This window comes from Ambystoma mexicanum, chromosome 8, assembly GCF_040938575.1.
Source record: "Ambystoma mexicanum isolate Mex_15411 chromosome 8, UKY_AmexF1_1, whole genome shotgun sequence".
Classification (NCBI taxonomy): domain Eukaryota; kingdom Metazoa; phylum Chordata; class Amphibia; order Caudata; family Ambystomatidae; genus Ambystoma; species Ambystoma mexicanum.
Window position 1 is genome coordinate 1,359,126,942 of NC_090929.1, and position 22,139 is coordinate 1,359,149,080.

At 42.1% G+C, this 22,139-nt stretch overlaps 1 protein-coding gene across 4 annotated transcripts in view; it reads right to left on the reverse strand.

The window, feature by feature from the left end:
• Nucleotides 1-431: 431 nt before the first annotated feature.
• The window catches only part of PTPRE (protein tyrosine phosphatase receptor type E), a 2,259,327-nt gene continuing 2,237,619 nt past the window's right edge, over nucleotides 432-22,139 (reverse strand). For all 4 annotated transcript variants that reach the window (XM_069611476.1, XM_069611477.1, XM_069611479.1 and 1 more), the window contains one exon: nucleotides 432-13,789. In XM_069611476.1, the coding sequence (XP_069467577.1) occupies nucleotides 13,715-13,789 (75 nt within the window). In that variant the 3' untranslated portion in view covers nucleotides 432-13,714. The remainder of the gene's footprint in view (nucleotides 13,790-22,139) is intronic.

Genomic DNA, 22,139 nt, shown 5'->3' on the forward strand with positions numbered 1-22,139 from the left:
CGCTACCCCTGGCATTTTGGTGAATAAGGTCCCTGGGTATAGCTCTCCTCAAACGCCACCGTCCATTTCCGCACTTATGCCGTTAGTTTTGTCTCTTAGAAGAAAAATACAATAATGGCCCTACATGTGAAGTCAGAATGAGACCAGTGTTACAGAAACGTTCACAAGCTGACCTCTGCCAACCTAGCCACACTTTTGGTAGTTGTGCAGTCAGTGGTCCAAAGGAAAAGCTTATGCTGCAAAATGTGGTGGGAGGCATGTGAGACGACTGGCCACCCAGCGGCATGTACACGGTTGAGGCAAAGCAGAGTGTGTGGAGGAGGGGTTATATGTAGGGCAGTGGGGTCTCTCTGCCCCACAATGTCTGAGGGGGTGTACATTATGCACCTTTGCACAGCCCTGTGTAAGATCGACACATACACTTCATGAAATGACAGTAAAAATTATTTTATTTTACATAATTAAATAACAAAGAAAACTGATAGCAACATAATTTGCCAAGAAATAAAACACATTTTTTTACGCTTGCATCAGTAGTCTGTTGGACCCTGTTGTTTGCATATAGGAATATTTTAACATTCATCTGCATTATAAACAGGGCAGGATCAAATGACAAACACACTGAAACAAAATATAACAGAACATTGAGTTTGTGTCCAAAATACAACCTTATCTGAAAACAAATACATTTGAGTTGTTAGGAACTTGCTTATTTTGAAAACCAACAAGTAACAGAAGAATTAGAAACATGTAACACAAGTATTAAGCTCGTTGTTTTAAAGCTTAAAAATGTATACATACAAATGCCTTTAAAACACTGGTGGATACAATGAATTCTTTATTAAAGGTAACAACGCAAAATAGACAAAGTTAGTCACACAGTGACAAATATCAAATACAGATCAGAAATCTCTTTTCCAATCACAATTTGGCATTTTGATGCAATTGCATGCAACACAGACATTGTTTAAAGGAGACAATAAACCATATTGTACAGAAATTGTACTTAGAAATTGACATACGTTTTTATTTTCCTAAATAAAAGAAAAGACAGACGCATACTTCTTTGCATCATATGACTTCTTTGCATCATATGGTAACTGAGGTTAATCAGATTAATGCTGTGAGTTGGTCTAAAATACCTCAGCAAGATATGGAGGTGTGGGCGCTAATACTAGAGTTCGGAAAGAATGTCTCAAAAATACAGTTTTAATTAATTCGATAGTTTACGCTGAAGTTACCTTTTGGTTAATGAGATAGCTCGTGCCAACATTGGGCATACTTCCTCATTGAAAGGGGTTTTTATATATTTAATGTAAATCGAAAGAAAGCCCACCCAAGAAAACAGATTATTTGCTCATCAGTAACCACTTATCAATCAGACACGTTTATACTAATATCCTCGGAAACACCCTTGATAAAGAGATAACAAGAGAATTACATACAGCGGTTCACGCCGAATCTATTTGTATCTTTAAGTTTGCATACATTTACAGTCATGATTACACCAAAAACTATTCGATTATGTTTGCAGGGAATGTGACAGAACAATAAAGCAAAAATAAAAAATAAACTATGTCAACGTTCTTATGGCTTAAGACATGAACATTTTGAGCTTGTAACAGGAGTGCCCTTATTGCCACAATGAAGAATTTTTAACCAACAACGAAGTGGCATATTGAAGACTTGTAAATCACTAGCGCTTATCTTCACAGTGAAGGATATCCGTCAATATAGCAGATGAGCCACTCCAAAGATGGCTGTTTCTCTATTAAAGGTTTTTTTTGTTTGTTTTGTTTCTAAATTGCAAATTGCACGATAGGGAAGCCCACAATTGCATTTATGGTCTCTTTGGCCGCCTCCGTGATTTCTGTTAAATCTGGTGATAAACAAGTTAGCATGCTTTTTTGTGATTTGTATTAAAAAAGGGAAAATTCCTCCTGCAAGTTATGCTTGAAGGACGAATTTACAAAGGATTGCAATGGAAAGTGCCTGTTTGTAGCAGGTGCTAAAAACAGGCAGTTTCCATAGGAATACCAGGGTCATCTTCCAGCATGAAAATGACATGATAGTGAAAAACTATCTTTTTGTTTGCAGGCCGATTGTAAAAGGGCATGCGCAAACGGCAATTCCATTCCATGCCCCAGATGAACGCCGCAAAAATTACAAAAACGCCCCACAGTATTAAACGTTGTACAAAACCTGGTGTACAACTTTTTCACCAAGTTTTTAACCATTTAAACAATCCAGGTACTTGGAAAATGAGGGCCATATTGTCATGTACTCGGTTCATCATTGCAGCTCGCTGAATTGGGGTTGCCTTTCTTTGATGTTCACCACATTTCTACTTGTAGGCATCAGCATTGTAGAAGCAGCCGTGATGTGGCTTGTGGATTGCTGGTGCCCTGCACTAGAGATGAGGCTGAATGGGGTAGGTGATAGTGATTAAGCTCTACCTCCTAATATAGCAGGTTTGTGTACAAGTAGTTGCTGTCCTTCATAATAATGTCAGGATCCCAATTCATCTCTGCTGCTGGGTACATCCTTGCTGTCAGGTGGACATATGGAGCTATATAAGGGTGCTAGACAGAAAGTCACACCTATTCCTGTTTCTTCACCCCTATCATTGTTGCTCTAGAATAACTTGCTCTGACGGATTGTGGACCAAATGGTTTCTAAGGTATGAAGTTGTTTTCTATCCAGTGCTTCATTTTCCACTCTTACGCTGGATTACTTCACATAACTCTGTGTCTGGCTGAGAAGCGGCGGAGTAGCGTTAGGGAAGGACTGCTCATTTCTACATGACAGGGAACGGTCAAGGAACGGGCATACCCTTCCATCGTGACATGAATGAATATCATCGACATGCAACAAAGTTATTAAAGTATTGCAACTATCTATCTAATCTACTGGGTCTCATCGGCTGTAAGAGTCAGCTTTGATAAGGAACAAAAAAAGAATGTTAGGCCACCATTTTGTGTCTCATTGTGCCCGACTCTTTCATCAGAAGAGACCCAGTGAGTAACAGCAATCTGTAATGTCTTTGATACATCCCACAGGCAGGATGTTAATTTAGTGACTGCTAAGTTCATTTCTAAAGCAGAAGGCATGTTTACATGTGTGCAAGTGCTGGCATGGTCTCTTAATGAATAGGCGCATAAAGCCCCACCCACGGATGGGTTTTCGGTTATAATTAGCTGTGTTTACATCAGTCGAACCATAGATCTAGTGATTTATGTGTCATTCACCAAGCATTTTGTTAGCAATTGAGATACTTCATTGAAGCAATAGATTCTCCAACCGGAAATCCATTTCACTGTCATGTAATACGATGTGCTGCAGTCCTCTCATGTGGCATTAATGAAAACTGTAACAACCTTACGTATTCTGTGTGAACGGAAGCAAATCATATTTTTGTGATTACTTCATCGGCAAAGTCTCTATTAGTATAATAGTGAATACATTCCTCTTAATTGTTTATAATTTCCCCAAATTCTCTGGTGGCAACGTTTAATATAAGTGGTTATAGATCAGCATGACTAGGAAGTATAGTGTATACCAAAGTTCATTCAATGATTGATTATATCTACATTAGGCACCTTTGACCTTGACATTTTTAAACAAATTACGATTGTCAGATGAGGACATCCTTTTCCTACTCCATTGTGTTTGTTTAGGCTATTCACTTTTCACTTGGAGCATTTAATCACTCTTTTGTTCTGCCATGGCGCAAACCAACTGGGGTGGGAAGAGACTAGTATAGGATCTAGGGGCAAACAATATTGCCAGGCCTCGCCGGGCTTCCCACGCCAAAGGGAATGAACTAAGGTCATTCACAAGTGTCTGGGCCCTTGTTTGGCCCCTTGATGGGGACCAAGAACCCTTACCCCTTTCATTAGCCCCTGTAATGTGTTAATTGTGCATTTCTGGTCATGAGACATTCACTGATATCCGTTGAATATATACCTAGGGGCCTCATCATGAGTTGGCTAGTATCCTGGCGCTAATAGCACTGGGATACGCCTAACACAATTTGCGTTACTGCAATTCAGTCCGGCTCAATTTACGCCGGATCCCCAGTTGCGGGGCGGGGTGGGTAAATCTGCATTCCCAATGGGGGTTTCTTGGCGCTATTAATGCAAAAAGCTGGAGGTAAAACTCCCATTTTACTCCCAACTCGAGAGTGGGCAGAGCAGTAAATGCAGCGGTAATAGCATTACAGCCGCATTTTACTGCTCTGCCCAAATTGTGATGATGCCCTTTGAGAAATGTATGTCAACAAAAAGATTAACTTGCATTCGATTCTTGTCACTAAAATAAACATATTGGCCTCATTACAAGCTGGGCAGTGAGGTTAAAATGTAGAGGTAATACCATATACTGCCACATTAACACACCGCCCAACTATGAGTTTGGCCTAAAGTTGGTGATTCACCTTCAGCTATAAACTGGAGGTAAATCCACCACTTTTCAGCCAAATGTCAGCAGCATTACCGCCAGCAGAATGACTGCAGCTATAAATCTGCCAAAATCCCCCGTGAAGTCCTATGGACTCCAATTGAATGGGGACTAACAGAGCCACTGCCACTTGAAATCCAGTGGTAATACCGCCAGACCAAGGGCCCTATTCTCATGTAGGTGTTAAGTATCGAAAAGGACATTAAAAGGCTTAACAACCTTTTCGGTACTGAAGACCTATTCTGAAGTTGGTGCATTCCGGTACTGAAGACCTATTCTGAAGTTGGTGCATTCCTCCGAAGTCGGAAGGAATGTGCCAATTTCGGAATACATGTGGCGGTTGATGGGATGGGTTGGAAATCAACCTAGCAACCGCCACATTCGGAAACTGGCTTTTTGGAAGCCTATTCTTGTGGCACGCTGCCAGTTTAATATGTGCGCTAAACATGCGCACAAATACGGTACCCTTTTGGTGCCGTTAAACAGGAGGAGTGCCACAAGAAGCCTTGTTTGGTGTAAATGAAAGTGTTCATATACACCCGTGTGATGTATATGGACACTTTACGGTAGACCAAAGCAAGCAGCTTCAACGTTACATTGAATCTGCTTGCTTTGGTGTACATGAAAGTGTTCGTATACAACACCCGGGTGTATATGAACACTTCCATTTACACCAAAGCCAGCAGCTTCAACGTTGCATTATACAACATTGAAGCTGCTTGCTTTAAATGAACGTGTTCATATACACCGCACGGGTGTATATAAACACTTCGATTTACACCAAAGCAAGCAGCTTCAACGTTGCAGCATGCAACGTTGAAGCTGCTCGCTTTCAATGAAAGTGTTCATAAACACCATAAAGGTGTATGTATATGAACACTTTCCTATACACCACAGTAAGCAGCTTCAACATCCTGCAATATTGAAACTGCTCACTTTGGTGTATAGGAACGTGTTAATCTGTGTTCTTGGCAGCATTTTCGTAAAATAACGAATCTGTGTTTATTTTACAAAAATGCTGCCGAGATTGGATTACGCCCGTAACAGCTTAAAACAGGCGCAATCCTCACAGATCACTGTCGTGCTCTACGAGGACGCCCAGGCCCACTTGAGAATAGCAGTGGAGTCTGGGCATCCTCTTTTGGCACAGTGAATCGTGCTGTTTAGCACCTTCACTGCGCCAAGATGAGAATATGGGCCCAAGTGTGGATAACGGTTCTTCTATTTGGGGGTATCTGAGCAGACTTACCACTAAGATACGACCAAACCTATAATGAGGCATATTGTCATGAAGACAGTAAGTACTGAAGCAGGGTTCATGTGGTGAAATGCGTGATTTTTTTTTATCATCCTTGAATACAATACTTCTCTGCACTTTTGTTGTATGTTTGATATACTTAAGTCCGTCGGTGGGGGTGTAAACTCATCAGAGGAACATATATGTTGACATATTTGCTGAGACTGCTAGTTTTCTGCTAATTATGGAGACATACTGATTAGACCGCACAAGGAGCTGCATCTCTCTTGGTCTCATGTTTTTAGTGGAACTCTAATGACCTGCTTTACATTTCAGAGTTGAACAGGAAACCATCGAAAGGCTCATCATGACAATCAATTAAAACATTAAAAAAGCAATTTCGTTAAAATGGGTAAATTTGTTTCTGGAATTCAGTGTCTGTGCCCATCCGTGATCTAGTTTAATAACCCGGCTTTGATACTGCATTGGCCACATAGCTACTCATTATGTATAGGTTTTAGCTAGGTGTGCTATAATTCTATTAAACTCGAATTGTGGGTTCTTGTTCATCCTCGAAAAGCCAAAATCTAGAGTAAACTGGCGAATAAAGCAAGTTACCGCCAGTTCAAAAACATACCTAATAATTAAGATTATGTGCATCATTATAGTTTTAGCATTTCTATTATCCATTAAGAGCAACATAGAGCAGAGTAACCCCATTTAGTAAGATATTGCTGGAAAGGACATGGAGTGCTGCACATCTGGAATGATATTTCCTTCAGAGGTCTAAAACTTGATTCATGTGTTTTATGTTTTTAAACTCTTCTCAAATGTAGCAGACACTGTTATTCTTAATTTGGTGGGGTAAACAACCATGCCTAGAAACAAAATCAGAACTAACAATATGCAGATAAACTTCCAATGCGCTAATATCAGATGGGAAATTGGCATATAACATCGCCTAGTCCTGGAGATAAACTGGTGCAACACCTCATATCCTGCAATTTCTTACGAGCAAGCACAACTTGTACATAAATGAAGCATAACAGTGACATCACAACTTCCATTGTAAGTGCCTGAATACAAGCAAGTTACGCTTCCAACCCTTTAGGAGCTATAGTAACTGAAACTGGGTACAAATTTAGAATCTTCAGTAGACAAGTATATTATGACTGTCTCTTTGAAAAGATATTCACATGTAGGACAACCAAACAGATTAAGTGGACCTGATTTATTTGCCCTTCCAATTCCAACTCTTGGGAACAAATTATCAAGTATGAATGTTGAATGGCTATTCGTAGGTAAGGCCAGGTTAGGCATCAGGAGATTAGGATCCACAAACCAGCCTGGCCAAATTAAGTATATGTTTTAACCCTGTGTCCAGGCACACATGTTGCAGAATGCACGTGGGTGGACCCAAATGACTGTCACATATCTCATAAATTGGGTTATGTGTCTGAAGATCACACACGTTGCTGTTGTGGAGATGAAGTGACATCAACAACTGCTGGAGACCTTGTCCATTCTATGGCATAACAATGGATACCACAGACAAGTCTAGTTGTAAATAGAGGCCTCAGCTGACTTTCTTTGAACTGAAGAATTGTTAAGTGGTTAAATTCTACAGCGCAATCTGTGTTGAACCATAAAGCATTTTTCCATCATGTGTGTGCAAGCTTTCCTCAACTCAAGAGATACAAGTCTGAGGACACAATAATTGGAGAGCAGTTCTTGGCCACTATTAATTCCTTATTGCTTAGCAGGGACATGTTTCTTTGTTTGAAAACTGGTTATGTAAGAACCAGGTCTTCAGAAGCAGAGCAGAAAGAGAAGTTCATTGTCCTGATATGGTCGCATTCAAGAGACAGCAGGTCCAACATCAATACTTAGCAAGACCAGGCTGGTGGTTGTGAATCTATATCTCAATCACAAGAACATAGGCACCATATCTCAACTTCCAAACATAGACGTCCTGAAGCTTGACTGTCTATTCCTTCAATTCTTAACATATCATGCTTTATATTTATTTCACCCTAATTTTTAGTGGCTACACCCCTTCTACTCTAATACTATTTCATGTATTTGTGTTATGAATGGGCATTCATCACCTATGCACAATTCCTTGCAATGACACCCTGCCCTCCATCCACCTTTCAAGAGCATAGTAATTGGGAAAGTCCCTTAACCTTCCTTGCCCATCATTTCACCGCAACACTACTTGTAACCTACTGTTGAGGGAAAAAGCTCACTTCCCTCTTTCTAATTTAAGCTGTCTTCCACTGGATTACATTTCCTTTCCCTAAATTCTCAAATTGTGTTAAGCTCCTGAGCCTCAACTCTAATCATCCTCCTCTTGGTTCCCAGTACACCTTAATTTGCTGCATCTTTCTGCCTTAATGCCTACTCTGCAATGGCTTGTAAAACAACCTGAATACTACAAAACAATTGTTGGATTTATTTTACATCTGGAATGTTTTTAGAATATTTTATTTCATCATATGTACTTCTCAGTATTTTTCGTAGGAATTCTGTTGAGTTGTGAGGGTAATTAAGAGGTGAAAGGATTCGGTTTTTGACATTAATTCCAAAATGTACCTTAATATACTGTTGTCTGAATGATGGTTTCAAAAAAACACACTTCAATATTACTTTTTTTAACATAAATTGTTTGGGGTTCGTTGAAATTCCTTTTAGGAATTGTGAAGAATTATGGGAAGAAATAAACGATTCCTAGTTGGGATTTCATGTTCAGTATTTAGCTTTAAATCAAGATTTTCAAAGTCAAGTTTGCAAATATACTGAGATTAAGGGATCTGTAATTTTGTCCTTGAGATCGTAAAGTTGAGCCAAATAATAGACACTTGCTAGGGCCCTTAAGTAAAGGAACTACAAACGTTTTTGTCTGAATTTCTGAATAACTTCTGCATCCGGGCAACACAACTACCAGAGAACTTTTACCAACCAGAAGAAATAGGAATTAGAACCTCCTGCTTTCTCAGACAATACAAGCATGTTCATGTCTCGTGCAAACCATGACTGCGACATTGGGGTAAAGGATGACTTTCAGCTTCAGGAAACTGATAAGCAAGCTCTTGTCAGCATCTAACTCCATGCTGTACATGTGCAAAACACCTACTTTGCCCTCACAACCTAATTATAAAGTGTTACTTGTGATGTAGAATTCGCAGAGCATTGCCAAGATGGGATCTAGATTGAGATGCCTGTACTCCTAGCCATGGTACTCCTGTTAGTGCAAAGTCCTACTAGCAGTCTCTTTAATGTTACAATGAAGCAGGCATTTCTATGTTGCTTCTCCCAAAGACCAAAGCCATCTCACAGGGACCTGAGCAAAGACTGCCTAAAATAATGATTCTGCCTGCAGTGGATACATGGCTTGTGGAGCAAAAACCAGCAGTTTTAAAAACCACACCTGAACATTTCTATTTATTTCTTTGTAAAGTGCTACAAGCACCATTTCTGGTATTGTGCCACTGAGTGTAACTGGATACTTATTACAGATTGACTAGACAACACATTTCAGGATGCAGGGAGTTCCCCAAATGTGCAGACTGTACTGAGGAGACCTGGTCACCAAGTCGTGAAAAGTGAAAAGACGAGAGATCAGAAGATTTGTGGATTGAAAGCAAGGGGTTGCGAGGCTTGTCAAACTAAGAATTTAGGATGCACGTTATAGAGCATCTTGTGAATAAGGGGCAGAGTTTTCAACTTTATAGATTTTATCCACCAGGAGCCAGTTGAGAGTGAGGATTAAAAGGCAGAATGGACAGAACACAAAGTGCTGTATAAAGAAGCACGTTGAAGGTTTAGGGCAAGGAGAGTAGGAGTATGTAGACACAACTTAGCAGAAACTTGCATTAGTGATTCAGGGTTCATGTGGAGGCCTCAAGTATTGTAAAACTCCCATGAATCACTAGCTAAACTCTATTATTTTCCTAGTGACATGAGGTTCTTAGTGTGGTCTCCTCAGTGTTGCAGGTGAGGCTTCTTTTGAATAAGTCAATTTATTTAAAAAAAGAAAAGGTTTATCAACTGCTCAAAACATTCTACAAACTTAATTTTGGGTTACACCTGGACAGAAATTCACCTTGTCCTACCATATCAGTGGAAAGAGCTACACATTTCTGATGATGGACCAGCAATTGAAAATGCACCAACGTCTTTTTTCAATTGAGATGTTAAAACAGAACAAACAGTAGCAGTGCTCAAATGAAGTAGTGCGTTTAGGTTTTTGAATAAACATTTAAATCAAAGTATGGACCAACAATCAGGTACATGTAATGCATAATCTCAAAATAAGAACCTATTAAATAGACTAGAGCAGGATGCTGCTCCCTATGGTTGTATTCGGGGTACGACGTTCTTGCATCGTCAAGCATTTCAAAGCCTGCAGTTTAAAGGTGTTTGCCCGTTCATCGAATTTTGGGGGGAGGGGCGGTGGGAAAGGGCAGAGAAGTGGTTTGGGGGGTTGGGTATAGGTAAAAATATGTGCTGGCGTGGGGGAATGGTGGGGGAGCCCCCCCCCAAAAAAAATGAGATTGCCAAACACGTTTAAATAGCAGGCTTTGAAATGCCTGACGATGAAATGACATCGAAACCATTTCTGGGTCCCTACAGAAGAAGAGTAAGCAGACCCTCACTCACAGGAAAGCAGCCTCTTTAAAGTCTGAAGACCAGAAAGGTATTCCCATGGGCAAATGTAAATGGCAGTATCTTTTTAGATGGCCTAGAGGATTTACATCAAAGTTACATTTTGAAAATGATTCCTATAGAAGTGAACTCGTTTTAAATAATATCTAGCAAGCAACTTTGACCTAATTTGAATTCTTGGGATCTAGATCTTTTCTTCAATTATAACCTACCGCCGTGAAATGCCAGCGGCTGTTTTACTGGAAGAAACCTAACTGTGAAGATGAGTTGTTGGAGGGGGCGGTGAACCCATTTGGCCAAGTATGGTACTTGTAGTTATTTCAAAAATCTTCAACAACCAATTGTTGATGGTTAATGATCTATGTATAAGGATGGACTGACAAGTGGCAGGGTAGAGAATAAAGAGACTGCCCTGGTTTAATCCTAATACATTGATTTACAGTGCTACAGAAGGGGCATTTGGATGGGCATGCCACCAGCATATGGCTCTCCAAAAGCAATCCTTCCAGGGATAAATCAAACACAATGCCTAATACAGAACCCATGATCCAGTCACAAAATAAATTCAAGAAGTATAATGCTGTAAAGGAAGAAACAAAAATTGATGAAGACACTTACACTTTAAAATACAAATAGCTCTGAAATTGTTGCATGTTGACAAAAAGAGGTCATAACAGTGGGGCACTTGGTGTCAATTATTGTGCTTGCGTGTTACCTTTTGGTGATTCAATGGACCAATTGTTCCAAAACCCCCTTCACATATGTGTTTAAATCAGAAATGGGGTCTATGAGAGGAGATACAATGGTACCTTTGGAGCATGCATTCAAATGCTATTTTATTTTTAGAAACAACCTCATATGGTATCTTCTGTCAGATAGCACCCACATGATCTTTGACACAGATAGCCAAAGCAAACCAAACATTAAAATGTTGTTCTTCCTTTAACAAAGTCTCAAGGTTGAGACTGCTTGCTTTACAACACTGATGGCCAACGCCCAGCTAGGTTTTGTGTTAAATCAGTAACCATGATTCTTACCACATTGCAATCCGTAACTAAATTGCTTATTAAGAAGAGAACAACTATATGACAATACAGATGTTTTTGTCAACTATGAAACACATGATTAATCTGTAATGTCCTATGAATTACATTTTATATTTGTCCAATATGCTTTTTCTTTCAAAATACATATTTTACCAGAATTGATAGGTTGTTCTATTTTCAGTTTCCTTAAGTTCAATAAAAGTACCTACACACTTTGGATTCCCTTCTCAACCTCAGGAATGATTAGAGCTCTGGCGCAGATATCTTGAATTTTGCTAAAGCTTTCCCACACACATTATGCCTTAGAAATACTCTTACGATATTCTGTAAGGAGGATTTCTCTTTTGATACACGAAGCAATAATTATTTGTAGTGCTACCAAGTCAAGTACGGACACATTGAACTCTGTAGGTTTATGGATATGACCTTGATACACTGGCTACAAATATCTGATTTAGTTTAGAATGCACAGACATTATTTACAAAAACCAGGAAGTGCAAACTATGTAGAAAAAATAGTACTTTTTAATGTCTTTCTGTTTATGCTTATAAGTTCATAATTATAATTAGAAGCATCCTTGAAAAAATTAGTGCTTTCTTGAAGTAGCATTGCCATGTGATTTTGTGCTTATTCAAATAATTAAAGCAGCATTTTAAGAGTGGATATTTGGAATTATTTCATCTACACTCCCTGGCAAAAACCAGAATGACAAATACAATCCTGATCACAGCACAATAATTAAAAGGCTATCACTTGTATGTTGACTTTGCAAACCAATAATACAAATTATGTTTTAATGCCAAGCTATGCCCAAAACATTCAGCATCAGAGTGATGATAGTAAAAGCCAATTACTGCCATCATTGAATGCTCTAAAGGAAATCATGGTTGCAGTCTCAGGATATTAAATGCTGAATAAAGGTCCTAAAGTGACATGCTAATCACATGCCGATTAACATTAACACAGTGGTGATGGGGAGTGTGAGATGTTGGGAATGGAGTGTGCATTGTACTCACACAGTTTCTGATGTGGCTGCCACCACTGAACACTGTTTCTAAGTGCAGCTTAGGCAGAGGCAGATAGACAGCTTGTCCCTATCTGATCATGCTAAACGAAGATATTCAGGAACAGCATGCACTCTAATTAACTTTTGGGCATATTTAAATGTGTGTTTAAGTGCCAATCAATACATGTATTTGCAACTGGGGCATGCCATCTCCTTTACTTTTAGTGTTTACCCAACTACGAAGCTCAGGTTGAAAGAAAGGCACAATGTGACATTCTAAAGGTATTTGAAAGTGTAGGTTTCTGCACACACTACATCTAGATCATGTCAGTGTGGATGGGAACCCTTCACACCTCTCTGATGTATGGGTTATAATGCATATTTACTCTGGTAAATGTATCTGTTATTTGAAAACAGCCGGAACCATGAAAATAGATACAGCTCAAGTAGCTTTAACAAAGCAATAATTACTGCATTTGCTATCCACTAAATTAACGTTTAAGTTATTACTGCAACTCTCTTAAAACAATGACATGTATAACTATTAGATTGTTTCAAAGCCACGGCACACACAAACGAATGTCAAATGTTTGAAGAGCTTTCAGCGTATGCCTACTCCCCCCCAAATATTAGATTAAAACTATCTTTTGTATGCATATCTTAGGTTTTGTCCATTTGTACAGTTGTTTCATTATATCCTCGCTTATACTCCATAAATAAGAAGGCATTGAATTCACTGCCATTAAGTCTACTCTTGAGTTGGAGCCAACCAGTTTAGGCGAAGGGCGACTCATTTCATTCAAATACCATGCTGACAATACAATTCAAACTTTCATCATTTACATTTCAGGCTTAAGCTAGAACATACAGAAACGCTACATTTTGGCAGCAGTGCCACTTTCTGCACTCGTTAAATAAAGATAATAAAAATAGTCTATTCATAGGAAGTTCTCATCAGCAGAATATATACAGATCCCCCTAGATATGTGCCGCACTGTGCATGCCCACCCTCCACTGAGTTTCACAGGCAGTTGCTCGCTTGTGCAGGCTGGCAGTCAGAGAAGAAATGACACTACAAAGATGCCCCATCACACCAGCTAAAAATGGAAATAGGATTCTAACTGATATTAGTTCAATAACTTTATACAGCTAAAGAGCCCTACAACTCTGACTTTTTAAAAAATAATTAGTAACAATACTGAGGACACCTGCATCATGTTAATTTATCAACATTTTATGTACAAAATATTTATACTGGCCTATAAATTAAAATAAAGGAATGCTTAAGGCAAGAATCTTCATTTGAAATTCGCATAATCTGAAAATATGTCGACAAAATCTTGTACCACTCTGTAGCAGAATTCATATTGTTCCTGCAAGGGAAAAAAAGAAGTTAGAACATTTGAATAAAGTACAATGAGGGTACATATATATAAACATGAAGACACTTACATTTCGAAATACAGATTTGAAGTACAGGTCATTAACTCAAAAGTGGGCCTTTTGCTTCCTATACTCTGGTGTCATTCTTCTCCTCAGCAAACATCTGCATGCCTTCTGTTGTCCTGCCTGTTCCGAGGATTGCACCATTCAAATGTTACCCCCTTTTCCCTCAATCAGTTAATCATCTGCACAAAGCCTATTTTTACAAAGTTACTCAACTCGTACACATTTCATCAGGTTCATCTGCACAGCTTTCTTTTACATTCTGTGTTTATGCATGTTTTTTTTATTTACACGGAAGGCGGGAAACCCCTACTCAAACGGGAACTGGGGAATTAAATTAGTTTCAAATCAGTGTCAACTATCCACCATAGCTTAGTATGGTGGGTAACAGACACTATCAAAATAAGTACCAATTCATAACAAGCCCTCCTCTATAAGGAAGCCTGTTGGATTCACTCTAGTCAAACTCATGTATCTGATCTAAATGATGAATTTTCACCACCAATATACAATTCAGTATATAGGTTCACTTTTCAGCTAGCTACATGTTCTCTAATATTGGCATTTGTGTCTATTACAACTAGTGCAGTCCTCTCACAATATTGTAGTCATGCCATTTCTTATCAAATGCCCTAAACATGGCAACTTCACGTGCCTATGGAATGATGTCACTACGTACTCTCATGTGATGACGTCACCATCCTAAGAAAATTCTGTGGTTTTCGCAGCACATACAGGCTATTTATGCTGAGCTGAAAATGCAGGCTCAGATTTAGAGCTTCTGAATACAGGGGTCTGGTGTAAGGAATCCTCTTGCAAAGAGGTAAACACACCCAGGGAGGCCAAATTAAAATCTAGGGAATCTACTCCTTCTATTATTTTTAGCTCCTTATCACATATGTTTTTTTTCAGACTTGCTCTAAATATGAAAACATACTGTCACTATAGAAGAATGTAAGAGGGGTGAAGGTATGTACCACAATACCTGACGTTTTGCCTATATTTGAGCTGCTAGATATAAAAAAAGCACAAAATTCCTCAATGATTTCTTTTACTTTTTAGATGTAGAAAGGAAACATGAAAAAGCTGCATACAACCCCACTGTAATTATCAGTTTAGTTATTCTCTTCTCTTTAAAACAAATCACCTGCGATAATTGGTTGGTGAGTCCTTCTAGCACACATTTTCTTGGTAAGCTAAAACCATTCAGAGAACCATATAGCAACCTGGACTCAGATATACTTTTGTTTTTACACACGAAGGATCCCATCATAATAAGATGTTGGTCCTGAGGAAGGCACATAACCAAGAGGCACCAAAACGTTTTATACGTAGACCCTGTCTCCATAAACCCACATCCACAATCCGTTTGGCTTTTTGCACACATGAAGACTCGGTCTCTATACATCTACTTCTATTATTAAGTTAGAGATTGTTCCACACATGTCACAGACTATGGATTGAGTTGATCTTGTTCATATACATGCTGTTTTACTTGTATGTGCCACTAACTGTGTTTGCCTAAAATCGAATGGCTATCTAGTACATATACTTTTTGACTTAGTCAATTCTCTCTTTCCACTTGTTTTGGAATCATATGAATCTGACAGGTTTTGTATATTAACATGATCTCCATGCAATCAAATTATATGTAGTATATTGTGTTCTATCATTGCACACATTCTATGCCTGATATGGTTTTGTAATTAATGTATATGTGGTATTTTGTGTTTAATCATTGTAACATATTTAAAGTCTGTTCATGTCCTGTAAACAGCCTTGTTATAATTGTTTGAAAAGAATTTTGAAAATAAATTGTACTCTAAGTTAAAACACAAACTGCTGGGAGCCAATCCTAGCTATGCACTCGTGGCTATCTGGTGTTGCAGAGAAACCTAGAAATAGTGGTCTTCCCCCAAACGACCCAATTAGAGCGCTAAACAAAACCGGGATACTAAGTTTCAATCAGCCTTCCACCAAAAAGATGACACAATTTCCACTACTGCTATTAGCGCCAGGATCAGCGGCAGTAGTGCTATTTTCGCCAATACTTTGATGGTAACCCTTATTTCGGCACTTTTTCCGCTGGTCGATAATAGCATAACCGTTAGAGTGGGGCTGTGATACGGTGGTAATCCCACCACATGCCCCATCGGTAGCACTAGTTCTGCTTAGTGGAACGTGCACCGGATCACCCGCAGACTTGCGATGGGGCCCATGGTGTTCAAAGTGAGCATTGGAGCACATATTAGTACGTATTTTACCCATAACGATAATGGTACTGTAATAATTGAAGCAGTGTGGCAGGCATATAAGGTGTACAAAAGAGGGATGGTCATGTCTGAGGAAATGTGAGTACTTAAGACAATAAGGAAAGGCTGCGAGTCAAGCTCTTTTAGCGGAAATGTTGATGGACAAATTTAGAGAACAAGCCGACAGGGAAATTAAATACTTTGCAAAGCCTAGGGCAGATAGGAAATATGGTGAGGCAGATAGAACAGCAAGGGGACTTTTGAAATTGTTGTGCATGGAAAGAGGGGCCGAATATGTAGCAGGGATACATGGCGATTAGGGGACATAAATGATCTCTTTAAAGTGTTTTATAAGAATTCCTATAGTGCCCCAATTGAGTAATTGCAAGGGCACTGTTGGAAGCGGCCATCTGAGATGGTGTGATTGCGAGAGAGTACGGTGCGGCTTGACAGTCCTTGTTTCTGTCCGTGCTGAGAGGTCCTTTCCTCTAGTCCTCCCGCTCCCCTGTCCTCCACTTTACCCTGCGAGTGGTGTGTAGCGAGTCGCGTGTGCACCGTGCAGGGCCGGGTTGTTTTGATCCTGTGGTCCTGCAGTAATTTGGCCCTGCCTTGCCTGGCTCGGTGTCCGCTTGGTGTCTGCGACCCGTTGCCCTCCACGGCCGCTAAGAGGTACGGCCGCTAGAGGTCTGGGTATAGATGGTGCAGAGGAAAACGAGGATTATGCGGTGAGAGAGAGCCGCGTTGGTAGCGCGGAGAAGGAGTTGACAGAGGTAAACTCAGCAAAACTGTATATATGCTATGATGGAATTTCTTTCATCATTATACATTTTTATCTAGAATATATATTTTTTTAAATAATTAGCACAATATAATACACATACATACTCTTATTCTTGAGAGTGCTAGACAGTGTTTGGAAGACTGTGGAGTCAGTTCTCGCAGCCCATTGTAGCGCCGTTCTTGTTGGATTTTTTACTTAATATACCAACTCAGCCACACACGCGGCGCGTGTAGCGGAGTGAGTTGTAGAGTGTTAGGCGGTGCTCAACGAGGTTTGTGAGTCGTGAGTACCCTCCACCCCACTGCTGGACTTTTATTTTTTTAGTTATTTATGTATATACAGAATTGTTTTATACAATTACCCATTTATTTGATTCAACCACACCTACCATTTTAAAAAATTGTTGTTGTTAGCCTACCCCAGCTGCCTTGGTGACTTCCTGCACTGGGCGGCTTTTGCTTTTACATTGACTGGTGTTTTCCTTTTTTCACTATGCCTGGAAAAGCGCAGGGGAGGAGCACACATTATAACTTACGAAAAAACAAACCTTATGGTAAAACATCTAAATCCATCACCGCTGCACAGTGCAGTGAGTTGCCGATGAGTGGAGACAAAGTTGACAGAAATAATGGACCTAAGAAATCAACTATTCTCCAGCATTGGATCTTTCATGGATTCACATGCTTAGAATATTCCCCGTCGTCAGACCAGACTGGGAACCCTCGGTACACATATATAGTTGTTTCCTATAGGAAAAAACCTCCGACACTTGTGTGTCCTATCCACATCTACGTCCTCCCCGGGGACGTCCACGCATGCCCCATAGGACGTAATGGTATATAAGCCCCGCCCAGCGGGTCCCGTCAGATTTCAACCGTCTCCAAAGATAGTGGGATCTCCTCGCGTAGTCTCTACTGCTAGATTTTCGAATTGTCGAACTCCTGTGAGTTTGTTAATTTTATCGGAATGTCGGGAAAACCTCTATTTCGCCCGTGTGCCACGTGCGGATTGAAGAAGGTTTATGAGGGGGACGGCCATTTAGACTGTATTTATTGCCTCCACCCTCACCACTCGGCAGACCAGTGTGAAATATGTAAAGGTTTTTCCCAGAAAACCCTGAAGGATCGAAACCGACGGCTGGTATCCTGGTTAAATGACGGTGCGGGAGCGTACCCTCAGTCAGAGGTGGGCTCTGTGCGCAGCGTGGCCTCTGCGAAAACATCAGGAGCCCCTCGACGCTCAACTTCGTCGGAAACCCCGGGTAAGAAGTCACGACCTGCGGAAAAGGACGTTCCACGAAGTCACTCTTCTAAGGACTCTTCTAAAGACTCTGCAAGAAAGACATCTTCGTCCACTTTGTCGAAGAAAGGAAAGGAGAGGCCTAAATCCTCCTCGGATGATCAACACAGATCAGCCACGAGTAGAGATTCGGATAAACGCAGGGAGAGCGCTGTGAAGGCGGGACCGCCTAAACCACCTGCAGGCCCAACATCGACGACGACGAACTAGTCGGTGTCCTCACTGCCGCTGACGCAGTGGATTTCACCCGTCATCAACCCAGCGACGACCTCGGCGACGATGTCCTCGTCGCCGGAAGTTCTGGCCTGGAGACCGGAGGTATTTGATATGGGGTTGCCTGACACATTGCTACAGGAACAGGCAGCGTCAATTGCCTTGAAAGAAGACGACGGCTTCAGTATTGTGAGCCCGGAGGACCTCGGTCTACGAGCCAGGTTTCCATCAGGAGCAACCTGCTCTCAGGTGTTTACCCAACCTCCAAGCTCTCAGGCGACCCTGTCCATGGAGGTACTGTCCTCCTTACACTCGCTGCTGAAATCGCTGGACGAAAGGCTTCCACCTGTACCGTCGACACCCCCCGTCGACGAGCCCGGCCCTTCACACCGCCCGACCAGATCGATCGGGGTTCCAACTACTCCAGCAGTCCAGGAGGAAGGTGAGCTTTTGGACTCCCTATCTGACCACGGGTCAGCGTCAGATATATCCCTCTCACCATCTAGGGATCCATCCTGGGTGTCGGATGTGGAAATGGAAACACCAAAGAGTCCCACTCACCCGTCACTACCGGACGATATAGGTGCCTTTCATTCTATGATGGAGAAAGCGTGCAAGGAGTTTGGCCTGGTCCAACAGGAGGAGAAAAAGGACTGTTTTCTTTTTGACCATATGGGCAAGAGTAGACGCTCAATATTCTCAATACCCATTTTAGACCATGTCTGGAAAGAAGGTGTCCAAACCATGCGTCACTGTCATGATGCCTACCTCTAAGGAGCCAGGCCGGGCCCAGCAACCCCAGAGGCAGACATCATTTTCCCCAGGGAAGTCTCACGGGCCCAAGTCGGGGCCCTTTGGACTCAGTCCTGGCGCCTTAGGCGCCAGGCTCATAGCGGACCCCAGTCCTGGCGCCTTAGGCGCCAGGCTCATAGAAGAGGATATGTGTTTAAGTGCTTGGGTGCACACTTACCTGATGCAGATCTTGCTGCTTCATCCAGGCCCTCTTGAGGCCTGAATGGGACTACTTTACCTGTAGGACTACTTCACCACCCGGGTGTGGTCGGGGAAGGATACATACCTGATTGGTGGAAGGATACATACCAGGAACTTCTTCCAAGGCTATTTAAACCCCACCCGAACAGCCACACGTGCTTCGCGTTGTTCTGCACCTAGCAGCTGGACGCTCACCGTGTCAGCTCCTGCATCCTGACTTCAGCCACGCCTGCCAGCACCCTGGGACACCTGCAAGGGGAGAAAGGAAGAGAATAGGAGAAGAAAAGCCCTTACCTGCTAAATATGCATCCCAGAGTCATTTCTCCAACGGCCCTGAAAAGGAAGACATATTTTTAAGGCATTTTGTTTCGATCGCTGCAGGGCTGCATTTTACTCACCTTGGCAAGGCGCTTCCATCTTCAGCAGCGATCTTCCGGATTCAGCTACGCCCCGGCGCCTAGAGGAAAAAAGACAAGAACAAGGTGAGAGGGAGAAAAGGAATAAGGAAAGCTCAGTTTCCTTTTAAGTCTTACCTGTTGGATTATTCCCACTGCATTTCGGGTCCTGCCGCTTCCTGGCATCTCCGGAACCCGGCCCCTATGGGGAAAAAAGACAAAGACATTGAATGAGCGAATGCAAAGACATTACCTGAGCGCTCATCCAGAACTGTTTCACTTCGGGTCGGCGCCATATCTCCGGCACTCCGAACCCCGGCCCGTAAGGGGAAAAAGACATAAGCATTAGCGCTTGCTGCAATTAGACAACGAACATTATTATTAAGCTTGAACTTTTGAACAGAACTTTTACAGCGCCTTACCTGAACAGTCAAGCTTACCTGAACTCCCATCAATCCTCAATCCAGTGAAGTAACTGGGTTTCAACGCGCCCCTGCATCAGAAGCAGGATGGAGAGCTCATCCTTCCAAACCCTAAGGTGAGGCTTCACGGGGAATCGTGGAGGAGGTATCGTGGAGGGTTGGAAGGGAGTGGGAGGCTTGAGCATTGTTCCACAGTTGGTAATACTCCCTTTTCACGCACAGGAGGGTATCCAACGAGCCAGGGAAGCCAGAATAGAGGGGCCCTTCCTGTCCATCTTCAGAGTTCTGCGCCTTCGACGCCACGCCTCCGTGGGAACCAGGTGAGCGTTACAGTCACCCATTTTCTGAGCCGGCTGTCAAAGGCCGCATTGAAAAGAAATTTAAAGTACCAGACTCTACACCGAAGTGTCTTTCGGCTCAACCTACACCGGACTCGGTGGTGTCGTCGGCGGCGACGAGAAAAGCAAAGGCCCAACATAAATGCTCTACCCCTCCAGATAATGAGGCGAGGCGCCAAGACGTGTTTGGTAAGAAGGTTCTTTCTGTGGGGGCCTCAACGGTGAAAGCAGCTAACTCCCTGGCGATTGTGGCCAGATATGACAGGGAGATGTGGCACAGACTGGCACCTATCCTGGACCACCTCCCGGAAGAACATAGAAGAACGGCGATGTCCCTGGTTCGAGAAGGCGAAGAGGCATCAAATCATGCTATTAACATAGCGGTGGACCTGGCAGATTCGGGTTTTAAACAAATAAATAACGGAGTTGTTCTAAGACGCCAGGCTTGGCTTAAGTGCACCAACTTCAGACCCGAAGTACAGTATAAAGTTTTGGACATGCCCTTCGAAGGTGATCTTCTTTTCGGAGAAAAGGTGGACGAGGCCTTGAAGGGCATGAAGGAGGACTCAGATACAGCACGCTCGTTGGGTTCTCTCCAGAGTGGTAAGCCCTTTCGTTCTTTTCGTCCCTTTAGAGGAGCATCTGGAAACTCAAGATTCTCAGCAACCAGGGATAGATCTTTTGGTAGATTAGCGTATCCTTCCCAAGGATATAGACGCGCCTCTCAGACCTCAAGCCGGCGCAGAAACTTCCAGTCTTCCAAGAGACGACCAACTTATTCGTCATCGACGAGCAAACAGAAAGACCAGCAATGACGGGAAGCGTGCCGTTCTGGGAGGAAGAGTGTCAAGCTGCATCGAGGAATGGGAGACCATCACAACAGATCAATGGGTTTTGGACACTGTGAGGTACGGACATTCCCTACTATTCAAATGCAAACCTCCAAAATGTCCACAAATACACCTAGCCCAGCCACATCTAAACATCTTGCGGCAGGAAGTAATACTCATGTTACAGAAAGGCGCCATCGAATTAGTCCCTGCATCGCAGAAAGGCCTAGGGGTATACTCACGGTGTTTTGTGGTAAAGAAGCCAAACGGAAAATGGCGCCCTATTCTCGATCTGCGAGACCTCAACAAGACCCTACAGAGTCAAAAATTCAAAATGCTTACACTGCAGGAGGTGATCAGATCCGTCCAAAGGGACGATTTTTTGGCGTCACTAGATCTACAGGACGCGTACTTCCACATTCCGGTGTGTCAAAAACACAGGAGGTTTCTGAGGTTCATGGTAGGTCAGACACACTACCAATTTGCAGTGCTCCCATTTGGTCTAAAGTCCTCCCCAAGAACGTTTACAAAATGTTTGGCACCTGTGGCAGCCTGGCTGCGAAAGGGAGGGCATCATGTATACCTGTACCTCGACGACTGGCTTGTGAGGGGATCCTCCCCAGCGTCGACCAACAACAGCGTACAAGCCACCTTACAACTTCGGCAACGACTGGGGTTCGCAGTGAACTTCGAAAAGTCTTCTCTAAAGCTCTCAAGGAGCTTGAAGTTCTTGGGAGCTCAATTCGAAACCCGC